This window comes from Saccostrea echinata, unplaced genomic scaffold, assembly GCF_033153115.1.
Source record: "Saccostrea echinata isolate AGI-Se365-2 ecotype Australia unplaced genomic scaffold, CSIRO_AGI_Sech_v1 ptg000020l, whole genome shotgun sequence".
NCBI classification, from domain to species: Eukaryota; Metazoa; Mollusca; class Bivalvia; order Ostreida; family Ostreidae; genus Saccostrea; species Saccostrea echinata.
This window is the reverse complement of record NW_026889769.1, coordinates 6,556,952-6,571,131: the sequence shown is the minus strand read 5'-3', so window position 1 is coordinate 6,571,131 and position 14,180 is coordinate 6,556,952. Positions and strand designations below refer to the sequence as shown.

Below are 14,180 nucleotides of genomic sequence, written 5' to 3'. Positions count from 1 at the left end.
TCACAGTTGGCTTAGTAGAAAAGCACAGCAAATGTAAATCTTGAACAATTCCATTAAAATAGAGGGAAAAGATGTAGGAGAGGGAAACCGACCAGATACTAGAAACTAAAGATATAATATCATAGATACATTTCATACTATCATTGTCTTCTCCAGTGTGACTAAATTGAACTCATTTACTCGTTGTTCTGAAGCATTTTTAATGAAGCACATATCTTATGTTACGTTTTTGTTAATATGGAAATGTTTTATTTTTAAATGTGATATATTCGTAAGCTAAGAGATAAAGCATTTTATACTCTACATACATATAATCAACAAAAAGGGCAAATCTCTAGTATAGAACCGAAACCTGCAAGATCAAGACAACAAGTAAAATTCCGAAATACGAGTACGTTTGTTAATTTCAGAATACTCATATATTTTAATTCATCAGGTTTCGAACAAATGCTTTAAAGGATTTTTCACACCAGATAGGTGAAATGTTGAAATGTCTTCGATAACTTCTATTGTGTCTAGGAGAAAACCTTAATAATGTAAAGTACCAAACTCATAATACGTAAAAAAAAAAAAAAAAAAAAAAAAAAAAAAAAAAAAAAAAAAAAAAAAAAATTGGAAATATAGATCAATGGGTAGACGACTTAATGACACAGGAATTACGGTTCACTGAGCTTTAAAGTTAGTTTTTCAAATAGTGAATACCTTAGCAGCTCGTAGTGGTTGAAAGATATCAATCTAGTGTGGCAGAGTAAGAGAATTGATTCTTGAAGAAAATTCAAGAATCATTCATTTCTTGAAGAAAATTCAAGAATCAATCAAGATTGATTCTTGATGGATCCTGAATGCGAGACGTGGTGACCGGTATAAGTCCCGTGTCGCAATAGATAGATGTTGACACAAAATAGATCCTTCACTGCTCATTAACCACAAGTGCCGAGTAAAGATCTCAATTCGCATCCCTCTATAGGCAGCCGGTGGTGTCCGTGGGACAGGAAGCAACCATCGACCTAAGCAGCGTGTATAAGTAAGAATATTTCAATTTGAAAATTAAAAAAAAAAGCTTATCCACTTTTTTGCGAGTAGTAAAAAAAAGCGCATGCTATTCGGAATGTCTATCATGATTTTTATACTGCTGATATTTAAATAATTGTACGTGTTAATTATACCCGCACTTTCTAAAGAAAGTTCGGGTATATTGTTGTTACTCATGTCTGTCCGTCCGTCTGTCTGTCACGCTCTTCTTTCTCAAACTCCTCTTACATTTTACACAGTAGCCTAATCATCTTTTGGGAGATGGTTGGTGGTGTCCTGTAGATGTGCAGTAAGGTTTCGGAATTTTCATTTTCACCCAAGGGGTCAAATGGGGGTCAAAAAATGACGTTTTTATGCAAAAAGCCACTGGTTCCCTGAACTCCTCTTACATTTTACACAGTAGCCTAATCATCTCTTGGGAGATGGTTGGTGGTGTCATGTAGATGTGCAGTAAGGTTTCGGATTTTTCATTTTCACCCTGGGGGTCAAATGGGGGTCGAAAAATGACGTTTTTTATGCAAAAAGCCCCTGGTTCCCAGAACTTCTCTTACATTTTACACACTTTTGGGAGATGGTTAGTGGTGTCATGTAGATGTGCAGTAAGGTTTCGGAATTTTTATTTTCACACTGGGGGTCAAATTGGGTTCAATTTTTAAAAAAAATATATTTAACATGTTTAAACACCCTGGTTCCTAGAACTTCCCTTATATTTTATGCATTAGCCTTAAATCATGATCATTTGGAAGATGATTGGTTTTGTCCTGTGGATGTGTAAAATGGTTTCAAAATTTGCATTTCCATGTGGATGGCAAAAAAGGGCAGGAAAAAAGACCCCTCCCTAACCCATGGGGTCATGATTTGTACAAACTTGAATCTACACTTCTTGAGAATGTTTCCATATTAATCATGCTCTTGTTGTTCTTGAAAAGAAGAATTTTGAAGATTTTTTTTCCCTTTTATTCCTATATAAAACTTTGATCCCTTATTGTTGCCTGACCCTACCCTTGGAAGTCATGATTTGAAAACTAGAAATATGTCCATAGAACATGAATGCCCCGTCGAATGTATATTACTAATGCAACATGAAAATTTGTACGAGTGTATGAAGTTTGATGAGAATATCTTGAACAGTTTCTTTAGAATTGAAAATAAAACCTAAAAAAATTGGATATAGATGATAAATTCTCACCAAATTCTGTATAAGTGCATGCTTACATAAAAATATCTTAAACTGTTTCTTTAAAACTAAGCAAAATACAAATTAAAGAGAAGGGAGGTCAAGGTCACAGGAAAGTGCAAGGTGAAAAGTTTTTGATGCAGTTGAATAGCTCTCACTAAAACATATCAGCATATTAGGTTTGATAAGAATATCTTGAATGATTAGTTTAAGAATTGAGCTTAACACTTATTTAAGAAAAGAGAGGTCAAGGTCAAAGGAAAGGTTGAGGTCAAAATGTTGATGCAGTTGAAGAGCTTACATCAGTATGTATTTACTATTAGCATATGAAGTTTGATAAAAATATCATAAATGGTTTATTTAAAACGTAGATAAACACTAATTTAAAAAAGTGAGGTCAAAGGAAAAGTCAAGATCAAAAAGTTGATGATATTCATAGCTCTCAGCAGTATGTATCAGCATATGAAGTTTGATAAATATATTTTGAATTGTTTATTCAAAACTGATCTAGACACTTATTTAAGAAAAGTGAGATCAAGGTCAAAGGAAAGGTCAAGGTCAAAAGGTTGATGTAGTTGAAAAGCTTACATCAGTTTGTATCAGCATATGAAGTTTGATTACAGTAATTTGAATTATTTCATTAAAACTAAGCTAAACACTAATTCAAAGAGAAGTGAAGTCAAGGTCAAAGGAAAGGTCAAGGTCAAAAATTGTTGATGCAGTTGCATAGCTCTTATCAATATCTATCAGCATATGAAGTTTGATAAAAATATCTTGTATAGTTTCTTTGAAACTGAGCTTTGAACTGAGCTAAAAGCAAAGCGCGACAGAAGGACAGACGGAAGGATAGACAGAAGGATGGAAGGACAGAAGACGGACATGACAAACACTATATGCCTCCGCCATATTCATGGCGGGGCATAAAAACTTGAATCTACACTATAGGAGGATGTTTCCATATCAAAATGACTAACAAGCAAATTCAAAGAATTGTGGTCCCCTAGCCAGCTGCTTTCCGTGTCTTAGTGGATGGGATGCCATTATTTGTGGCATATTGTTTCAAATAGCACGCCCTATCATATGTCATTCAAAAGTAATCACCAAAGTTAAAATTTTTGAAAATTAGGTAAAACACCAAGGTAGGTTATGGGGTAAAAAATCATAGCATGCTCGGAAACATCTTGTTACAGGTAATGTACATGTCAAATATGAAAGTCCTATCTCTTCTCAATCAAAAGTTATAAGGAAATATTTCCTTATAACATTTTTGAAAAGTAGGTTAAACTTCAAGGTCAATGTCACAGAGTCAAAAGTCATGATATATTTAGAAAGGTCTTGTCACAGGTAATATACATGTATAATATGAATGCCGTATCTTTTCTCTCTTTTTTTAAAAATGATCAATTTAAAATAATGTTAAAATTTTTGAAAAGTAGGTCAAACTTCAAAGTCAAGGTCATGGGTTCAAAAATCATAGTATATTTAGAAAGTTCTTGTAGGTAAGGTACATGTGAAATATGAAAATCCTAACTCTTATTATTCAAAAGTTATGACCAAGGTTAAATTTATTGTGACAGACGGACAGACTGACAAACAGACAGACTGACAAATGAGATTTAATGTCTCCTAAGTCCCTTTTGCGAAAACGGGGGACAATAATGCCCTTGCTGTTCTTGAGATGAAGATTTATGATGGAAAAAATCCCCTGTATTTTTCTATGTAATTCTTTGGATCCCCATATGTGGCCCCACCATACCCCAGTGGGTCATAATTTGATCAAATTTGAATCTACACTAAGTCTATGTAAAAAAAGTTTCAACTTTTTGGGCCCAGTCAGTGGTTCGTGATAAGACTTTTTAGCTCACCTGAGCCGAAGGCTCAAGTGAGCTTTTCTGATCACTTTTTGTCCGGCGTCCGTCTGTCTGTCTGTCTGTCTGTAAACTTTTAACATTTTCGACTTCTTCTCAAGAACCACTGGGCCGATTTCAACCAAACTTGCCACAAAGTATCCTTGGGTGAAGGGGATTCAAGTTTGTTCAAATGAAGGGCCACGCCCTCTTTCAAGGGGAGATAATAAAGAATTAGTGAAAAATTAATAGCATCTTTTAAAAATCTTCTTCTCAAGAACCACAGGGCCAGGAAAGAATAAACTCATGTGGAAGCATCCTCTGGTAGTGTAGATTCAAGTTTGTTCAAATCATGACCCCTGGGGGTAGGGCGGGGCCACAATGGGCGATCAAAGTTTTACATAGGAATATATAGGAAAAACCTTTAAAAATCTTCTTCTCAAGAACAGCAAAGCCATGATGAGTCATATTTATATTGAAGCATCCTCAGGTAGTGTAGATACAAGTTTGTTCAAATCATGACCCCCGGGGGTAGGCGGGGCCACAAAGGAGGATCAAAGTTTTACATAGAAATATATAGGAAAAATCCTTAAAAATCTTCTTCTAAAGAACAGCAAAGCCATGATGAGTCATATTTATATGAAAGCATCCTCAGGTAATGTAGATTCAAGTTTGTTCAAATCATGGCCCCGGGGTTTAGGGTGGGGCCACAATGGAGGTTCAAAGTTTTACATAGAAATATGTAGGAAAAAACTTTAAAAATCTTCTTCTAAGGAACAACAAAGCCCTGATTGATTGTATTTATGTGGAAGTATCCTCAGGTAGTGTACATTCAAGTTTGTTCAAATCATGGGTAGGGCGGGGCCACAATGGAGGATCAAAGTCTTAAATAGAAATATATAGGTGAATATCTTTTTCTGAAGAACTGCAAAGCCATGATTAGTCATTTTGATATGGAAGCATCCTCAAGTAGTGTAGATTCAAGTTTGTTAAAATGATGCCCCCGGAGATAGGGTTGGGCCACAATGGGGGATCGAAAATTTTACATAAAAGGAACATATAGGAAAATATCTTCTCATCAGGAACTGAAAATCATGTTTAGTCATTATGATATGGAAGCATCCTCAGGTAGTGTAGATTCATGTTTGTACAAATGATGACCTCTGGGGTAGGATGGGGCCACAATGAGGGATCAAAGTTTTACAAAGGAATACACAGCAACATCCAGTTTGTGTCATAATTTTTTAGGAATATCTGGGAATTTTAAAAAAAAAATCTTCTCAAATACAACAAAGCATTTGTTATATTGACTTGGAAGCATAATAAAATTCAAGCCCCCCCCCCCCTCCCCGGTAATCTTTTCAATACTGAACTGATTTGTGTTTTTGCCTAGCCAATGTGCTCGGTGAGCGATGTGGCCCATGGGCCTCTTGTTTAAATGATACCACCAAATTTTCACTAATTCTTGAGTATCTCCCCTTAAAAGAGGGTGTGACCCTTCATTTGAACACTTTTGAATCCCCTTTACCCAAAGATGCTTTGTGGCAAGGTTGGTTGAAATTGGCCCAGTGGTTCTTGTGAAGAAGACAAAAATATGAAAAGTTTACAAACGAACAGATGGATGACAGACAAAATGTGATCAGAAAACCAGAAAAACTCAAGTGAGCTAAAAACTTATGTTCACAAGAACATGTACTTGGAAAGAGTTACAGTATTTGAAAAGCAGTTTTTTTTTCATGCATTGTTTTTAGAAGCTGAAAATGTATGACTTGTATCCATGTTGAAAAAACTGCACACTTCAGAAAACAGTATGATTAAAAATAGTTAAACAATGTGCTTTGAGAAGCAAAATAAGCTAAACTGGTATAGCTAATTCAACCATAGAGCTTAGTCAATTTTAAGATGCACAATCTTTTCAAATCTTAATCATTCTTAAAATATTTATATCATCATTTCTGATTCAAGGGAGAACTAGAGATATGACCAGAATTATATCTGTTGACTAATAAACATGTACATGTATATTGTGTTTTTTAAGTCATTTGTTTGTTTGTTGTTAAATGTCCCTCTCGGGAATTTTTCACTCATATGGAGACACCACCACTTAAAAATAATGAAGACGTACAAGTCGGATTTGAGGTTAACATTCATTTTAGGAGTTTTCAACAATTAAGACGTAAAGAGATAACTCCTTCCCCTCGCCCCTTCCCCTTCCCAGACCCCTGTTTGTTCATGTATGCAAACTAATACTTTGTTTTGACATAAAAAAATGTGAATATATTCAAATAGTTTAATGGTCCATCTCTTTGAATGGTTTTCATTCCTAATTCTAGGAGGGTACATGGGTTGACCCAAATTCATGAATGAAATGTCAAGCAATCTTATCATTGATGCACTTTTATTTAATTTGATGTAGTCATATTGTGAACATTTCCAGTTCATTAAGAGAGTGGGGATGACCTCCAGGGGTTCATAACCTTAAACCATTAAATGTACATAACATAATAACACAAGAAACAAAATTATGTATAGTCAAATGGAAAAGTTTTCTACTATTTTAGAGTCACTTGATCATTTGTCATTTCAGGGACAGGGAGCGGCTAGGGAGATTGCCCCCCCCCCCTGAAATTTGCAGAGTTATTTAAATAGGACTATATACTGATTTACAGAAGCAAATAAATAATAACTTTGGACGCCCTCCCCCTTATAAAAACGGACCCCACCATCATTGTTTTTATTTTGTTTGTTTGTTTTTGTTTTGGGTTTTTTTTTTGTTTTTTTTTGTTTGTTTTTTGGACCCCCCTCCCCCCCCCCCCCTGGAAAAAATTCTTGGATGTGTGCATGTAACTGAATGTAATGTCGACAACGGAGATAACTCTTCAGAATGTGAAATTCGTCTATTGTGGCATCGATGATCTTTGATCCTTTCTAAACTTTAACCTAACCATTTGCATTTCGGTTTATTTTACCCCAACTTATACTTAAACTTGTACTTACCGACTGTCATGGGTACTGTCAACTTCATGAAATATAATCCAATTAAAACACAAAATGAATTAAATCCTACTGATATACATGTAATGATGTGCACCACGTGCAATCTAAAAATGATAATGGTAAAACTATAGTACTACTACTAATAGGGTGACGCAAGCCCAATATGATGAAGAAATTTTCAAAAAGGTGTTCACATACATGTACAGTACAAGAACAAACGATGCTTTAGCATAACTTTGCCATCTAGGCCTATTTCCAAAAACAGGCAAATTGTGTGTTGGGGGGGGGGTGACAAAATTGATTGGGTATGGCTTTTCAAGAAGGTTTTTGCCTAATCAAATACTAAAAAAAAGTTTGCACATTTTGATAAATTCATTAAAAACGTTTTGTACTAAAAAAAAAAGGTATTATTTGTTATTGAGAAAATAAATATAAAAAATTCAATTGTGGGCCAAAAATTTATAACCCCCCCCCCCTCCTTTTATCAAAACCTATTTTACATCATTAATTAAATTCTGTTATTTCAGACTGGTAATGAATTAAGTAAAGGAAATACCTATAAGAGGCTCATAGGTCTCATGGTCACCTGAGCATTTTATGCTCGATTTGACGAATACATGTACTGTGTAAATTATAGAATTATTTTGACTTTTTCCTTGGTAACCCCAATATGAAGGAGTGTGCATTTAGAGGCAAACACCTCAGTGCGGGTATTACTGTCTCATGACAGCATCTAGTTGTTAAGTGTTCGCATCTGTCTGTCTCGAAAGACAATGGAGTGTCTATGCCAACTGTCAGTCTGGTGTACTGGAGCAGCGCCGCCTGTGACTATAAAGTTCGATTTGGAAACGATGGTTTATGACATTTGCTGCAGTTGTCGGAGGACACGATAGGACTCGACTTGGTACATTATCGCGGACGGGTTCTCTTATCCTCTTTCTGTTCCTCGCTTTTTTTCTCAATTAGTTGGATGCCAACCGTAATTAAAGAGTTCCAAGTTCTGCAATCTAATACGATTCGCTATAGCTCTTCTGGGCACATTTTACAGGCCTTCAAGTAGCATTTGCAGACGTCTTTATATTTGAGATTGGGTCAACCTGTGGGCCATGCCAGCGCTCCCTGTTGGGAGTTCCCAATAGAGAAAATCTTTTTGAATGCGTCTACCATCTATGCGACAGACGTGGCCTAACCAACGCAACCTTCTCTGTATTAGAATGGGAAACACGGTAGGCATATCCGCTTAAGAGAGAGCATTATGGTTGGTGATGTGGTCTTTTCAGGTAATACCAAGGAGTCGTCTTAGACAGCGCATATGGAAGGCATATAGCCTGCGCTCTTGACAGGAGTACAGTGTCCTGGATTTACATCCATAGAGGAGGGTACTCAGGACATGGGCTTTGTACACATTTATCTTTGTATTGTTTGTCAGCATAGTGCTGTCCCAAACTCTGTTTTTAAGTCTTGCCAGCAGAGTTGCTTCCTATTTATTTCAACATCAAGGGATAGCTTGCTCGAGATGTTGAGCTGAGGTAGGGTTAAAATTCAACGACCTCCAGTGTGTGGGTACAGATGGTGATTTGGGAAATGGTTGCTAGCATTCTGACCCATGGTGTTTGTCTTTCTAAGGCTTATGGTGAACCCAAACTAGGAACAAGGGTCGGCAAAGCGGGTGATAAGCCGCTGCAGTGCTTCCTCGGTGTGGGCAGATAGGGATGCTTCGTCTACAAACAGCATTTCCCAGATGAGGACTCTGCATACCTTTGTTTTTGCTCTGAGTCGGGCCAGATCGAAGAGAATCCCGTCACTCTTCTTGATTGGGAAGGTCTCTGAGCATGATTCATCATATTGGACAGTGCCAGTCATGTCGTTGTGAAAGCTAGGACATGATCATTCCCAAAAGCTTTGGAGGAAACCTGATCCTGTGTAAGAGGATGAAAAGACGGCTTCTGCTGACCAGGTCGAATGCTTTGGTCATGGCAATAAAAGCAAGATACAAGGGTCGTCTTCTCTGTTCCTGAATCTTTCCTGTAGTTGTTTTAGGGAGAACACCATGTCGATTGTCGACCTTGCAGTTCTGAATCCACAATGTGACTCCGGATACACTCAGTTCACAGATTAACGTATATTGCACGTTTGTATAGTATGCACACTGAGACTAATAAACACTAATACATGCACGTACCTCATACAAATTTTATTTGAAATTCACTTTGTCGCATTTTTTTCATTAGTTGGAACATTAATCTGCTTTCAGATGACCATCAAAATTCAAAATTATTACCGGTACTACGATCATCTGCTAAAATTTCTTATCTTTAGGCATATAGAATCGCTTTTGAATGTAGTGGTGGGGATAAGGGGATAGTGGTGGTGATAAGGGGAAACTAGAAAAGTAAATGACAATTAACCTGAAATTTCTTTGACAAACTAAACAGAGAGAAGAAAAATAGCCAAACTCGAAAATCCTATACCGGGGTGGGGGGTGGAGAGGCGGGGGGTGGGGTGGGGGGGCTTAAATCCAACTTTTATCAACAAAAAAAAATTCAATGTATCAATATGGTAGGATTTGACTATATTGTAACAAAAAGTGGGGTGGGGGCGCTAGCGGCCTTTCAATGAAGCCTTCCTCCGATACTATTACTCCTACAAGTAAGAGCCTCTGTTAACGTCACTACGCTCCTCACATACCTCGGACTCTTACATCCGAAGGCCATTTTCTAACGAGCTCGTTCCGCCTCAGATTTTGGGCGGAACATATGCGTGAAATAAACTGTACACAAGTAATTCTCAGGTACCTACGTGGGTTTAACAGTAACAAGAAATCTTAAAATCCACTTTTTTCAGTATGCATTATTGTTCATTAATCAAAATCGTCATTATTTCAATTTGTCACCAGAATTACTTTCGATTTGACTTCATGTTAGTTTTGCGGATTGCTAGTCAGAAAACGAAAATTTCAGTTATTTCATAGTGGAAAACTAGTTTCGTTTCATCAGATTTTCTGCATTCCATTCCCGAATTTCAAAAAGACGACTTGTTTTAATTTCTGCTTCGATTTTAAAAATAATGGATTTATCGCTAATACAAGCGATTAACATTGTTTTATGTGTAAGTTTTATCGCAAATAATAAATATTTTATTGTTTCGTATCACTCGTTAATGTTTAAAGCCTGAATTTTCAATTAAACAATTTATTTCAACTCGGGGTTTCAGCAGCGATAAGAACTACGCACGCTAACTCTCGATTCCCGCCTACATTTTACACTCATTTAATTCAATAATAATGGCGAGTTGGCCATAAAATCTTTGTTGAATGCAAAAAAGAGTTCAATGGTAATTGATTTATAATTTTAACACCAGTGTTAAACAGTTAATTCTCCTAATTAAAGCTATTTTTATAAGGGGGTAGGCGATTTTTTTCCCCATTGAAATTGTGCTTGAAACTATCAGCATATTTTAAAATATTCTCGGATGTGGATAAATGTTCCTTAAATCTTTCCTTATGTTTTCCGCATTTAAAATAAAACATTTGTAATTGATAAAATACAACGTTTAAGTTGTAAACCCCTTCAAAATTGGTGAAAAAAAAATGAACAATTTTGTCGTTTTTTGTCTGTAAACATATCCCCCCCCCCCCCGCCCTCTCGTGAAACACAAAAATCTTTGGTATGAATTTGTGAAATAACAATCCATATTCCCAGTAAAAAGGAATTTTTGTTTCACGGTTGGAAAGATGTTTTAAAAATATTTTTCGTTGACTTCCATAGTGAAAAACACAAGTTTTACCAAAATTATAGAGTTATCTCTCTTTCTTTCACAAATAGGTAAAGTTTTATGAAAATTCATATAAATATCTATATAAATATGAAAAATCATTTAAATGTATTAACTTTTGAAAATTTACTTGGAGGTAGCTATAGGCGGGAGAACAATACTATCGTTCGCAGTTCTTTTTACAATGGATGCTAGAGGTTACGCGGCGCCAAGTCAAAAGTATCTCGCCGTGAACCTCTAGCATGCTGGAGTACCGATACGTGCCTGAATAAATATATTTAATCATTTTCATTGCATTTCATTGACAATCTTACATGTTAGGGCAACTGACTGCTGACCATATGAACTTACATGTAACATGTACTGACAACGGACATATTGCTTACAAATTTCAATTTCTCAAAGCATGCTTTCGACCCTCAAGGTAGCTCAGTCGGTTGATTGTGTGTTGTTTTACGTCCCGTTCGAGAATTTTTCACTCATATGGAGACGTCACCATATACCGGTGAAGGGCTTCAAATTTAGACCTTTACTCGGCACTCAGGGTCATTGAGCAGTGAGGGTTCTTTATCGTGCCAACGCCTACCATGACATGGGGTCTCGGTTTTTAAGGTCTCATCCGATAGACCCGTAACTTTCACTCCAAATAGCGTTTTGCGAAGGAATAGTTGTTACCTATTTTTATCGACTTAGGTAAGTTTCGGCCGTGATTCGAACACATGACCTTCCGATCACGGAGCGAGCGATCTACAGACTGAGCTACCGTGACGGTTAACTTTAATTCTTTATAAAGTGCTGATATAATCTACAGAGCCCCAACCTTACACCAGAAGCCCTGACCCAGGAGCCATGATTATCACATTTTGAAAGACACGCCCTTGCTCATTATGATCATTCACTTAGTTTGTTTGCTAAATAAGGGGGAGAGAAGACGCTTTTGAAAGAGCATGCATGTACATGCATTTTCACTGTATGATCAATAGAGCCCAACCCTAACATCAGAACCCCTGACCAGTGCCATGAATTTCATAATTTTAGTAGAAGACTCGCTGCTTATTACAATAAAAAAAATTGAAATTTGAAATTTTACCCTGGAGGCCAAATGGAGCCTCAAGAATGGCGTTTTTCTACAAAACCCTAGTTTCAAAGACCTGGTTCTCTGAGCTCTTGATACATTTTTCACACAAGCCCATTCAAATTTTGGAAAATGATTTGAAGAGCCCTGTAGATGCGCAATAAGGTTTAAGAATTTTGATCTTCATCCGGGTTTTCCCCCCAAAAAATCGACGTTTTTTTTGTTTTACAAAACCTAGTTCCGTGAAGTCCTCTTACATTTTTTGCAGTTACCAACTCATCTTTTGTAATATATTTAGTTTCAGCATTTTCATTTTCAGTTATAGACATTAAGCGTTCTCGTTGACTTGCAAAAGGAAAAGAAACGGTTTTAATTACACATTTACGGGTCCAGATTTTTTACTCCCTCGAAGAAAGCAACTTTTCATGAGATAAATAAGAAGATATGAAAGACCAACTTTTTCAGCAAAAGCAATATCGAAATATTTACCATTTTTGACTGAATTCGCTTTCAATAAAAAAAGGGGGCATCTAGAGCCCCAATATAAGGAGTCAGCCCCTTTTCATTTGTGTCAAAATATTAAAATCTTATACAAATTACATATTTTATTTTACATGCCTTAACAAAATACTTTAAAAGACGTCTTTTTCATTCTTTAAATCAATTAATTTTTAACCCTCACTTGGCGCCATTTTGAAATAAAAAAAAAACGTAATCGGGGAATAAAACTCGATGTGCACATTTTTAATGCTTTTATTCTTCAAATACAGTGTTTTTCAGGTCCAGCTATAATAGTCTCTGAGCCTTTATCTGAAAACCAAAGTCCCTAAAATTTAAATGAACAAGGAATAACTCGTAAATGGAAGGGAATTTCTTAAATATTGAAATTGTTTTGTAGAGTCTAAAAACCCTGAAAATTTAAGGAAATCCAGAAATAAGCAAGTTATGAAGCTTTAAAGTTAGCTTCTAGGGGAAGAAAGGTTAACAGGAATAAGCTTAACCAGCACAATCAGTACAAGGTCTTGCTTGTTACAGAAGACCTTATTTACAACGGAGACAGGAGTGGGTAGGGTAGGGTTCGACTATTACATGTATTGAATATGTATACATTTTTATTTCTTCAAGTGAAAGGATAATCATGTAAAAAAAAAAATGAAATAATAAGGGATCGATGACCCAGAGATGCTTGTTATATTTGCCAAAATCTAAAAAAAAAAATACATTAATGCTCAGTGATATATTGTGATCTGTGGTGAAATTTTTCACTGTAAGCGGTGCCTGTAAAGGTAGCTTATATGAATAAAGCATAAAAATGGAGTTTCCTCCATTTTATGTCATTTTTAAAATTCAGTTGTCACTCTTTAATTTTTGAGCATTTCCAACGTTTTATGATTGTTTTCGATAGATTGAATATTTGGATTGAATATATTGCGTCATTCTACAACACATAATAGATAAATTAGTTTTAATTTTATTTGTTTTCTTATGTTTCAGAGGTCCGTGTTTTTATCCTGTTCATTTGTATTGTTTACAAATTTTATGAGACTGATCACTGTTCAAGGTTTTCACCTTTCTTCATTAATTTCCTTCTTCCTTGCTAGCTTCTACGGTCTTATCGACTACTGTTAAGTGTTAAACAAGCTTCAGTCTGTTAAAATATCCTCATCTGATAATGTATATATAGTTATTCATTTTACCGCATTCCAGATTATTGTCATGTAGGTTATTCCTCTTAAGCTTTAAATGATCCAAAATGCACTATGGATTTAGCCCAATTATTGTAAAGGTTTTGTTGTATTGTTCGAACAAAATTTCCTTCCCCTTAAACCATCTTATTATTTCTTAACAATCACCCAAAAACAGAGCTTTTGATTTCAAACTTGCAAGATCTACCTTCCTTAAACTAGCTGATTTATTTTCGTTGTATATGGTGGCATATTTATCTGCTCACTATATGCAAGATATTATGTCAACATGCGAGAAAAGTATGTCAACATGTAAGATAATTATGTTTACATGCAAGATAATTATGTTGACATGCAAGTTGCAAATATCTTTTAGACAATTTGATTTTAATATGGGTAATTTTACTTTCTAACGTCAGTATCGGACATCATACATCCATGATGCAACATATTTGTCTGGACATGCGACTTATTTATGTCAACATGCGACTATAATTATGTTGACATAACGACTTATTATCGTGCATGTTCACATAAATAAGTCGCATATCAACATAATTATTTCCCATGTTGGCATAAATATCTTGATGTTA

General features: G+C 35.7%; 1 protein-coding gene across 1 annotated transcript in view; it reads right to left on the bottom strand.

Moving 5' to 3' along the window:
* The window catches only part of LOC133189859 (carcinoembryonic antigen-related cell adhesion molecule 6-like), a 56,507-nt gene extending 47,591 nt beyond the window's left edge, over positions 1–8,916 (bottom strand). The window contains exon 1 of the mRNA XM_061325253.1: positions 8,812–8,916. Coding sequence (XP_061181237.1) covers positions 8,812–8,916 — 105 coding nt within the window. The remainder of the gene's footprint in view (positions 1–8,811) is intronic.
* Between the last annotated feature and the right edge of the window lie 5,264 nt (positions 8,917–14,180).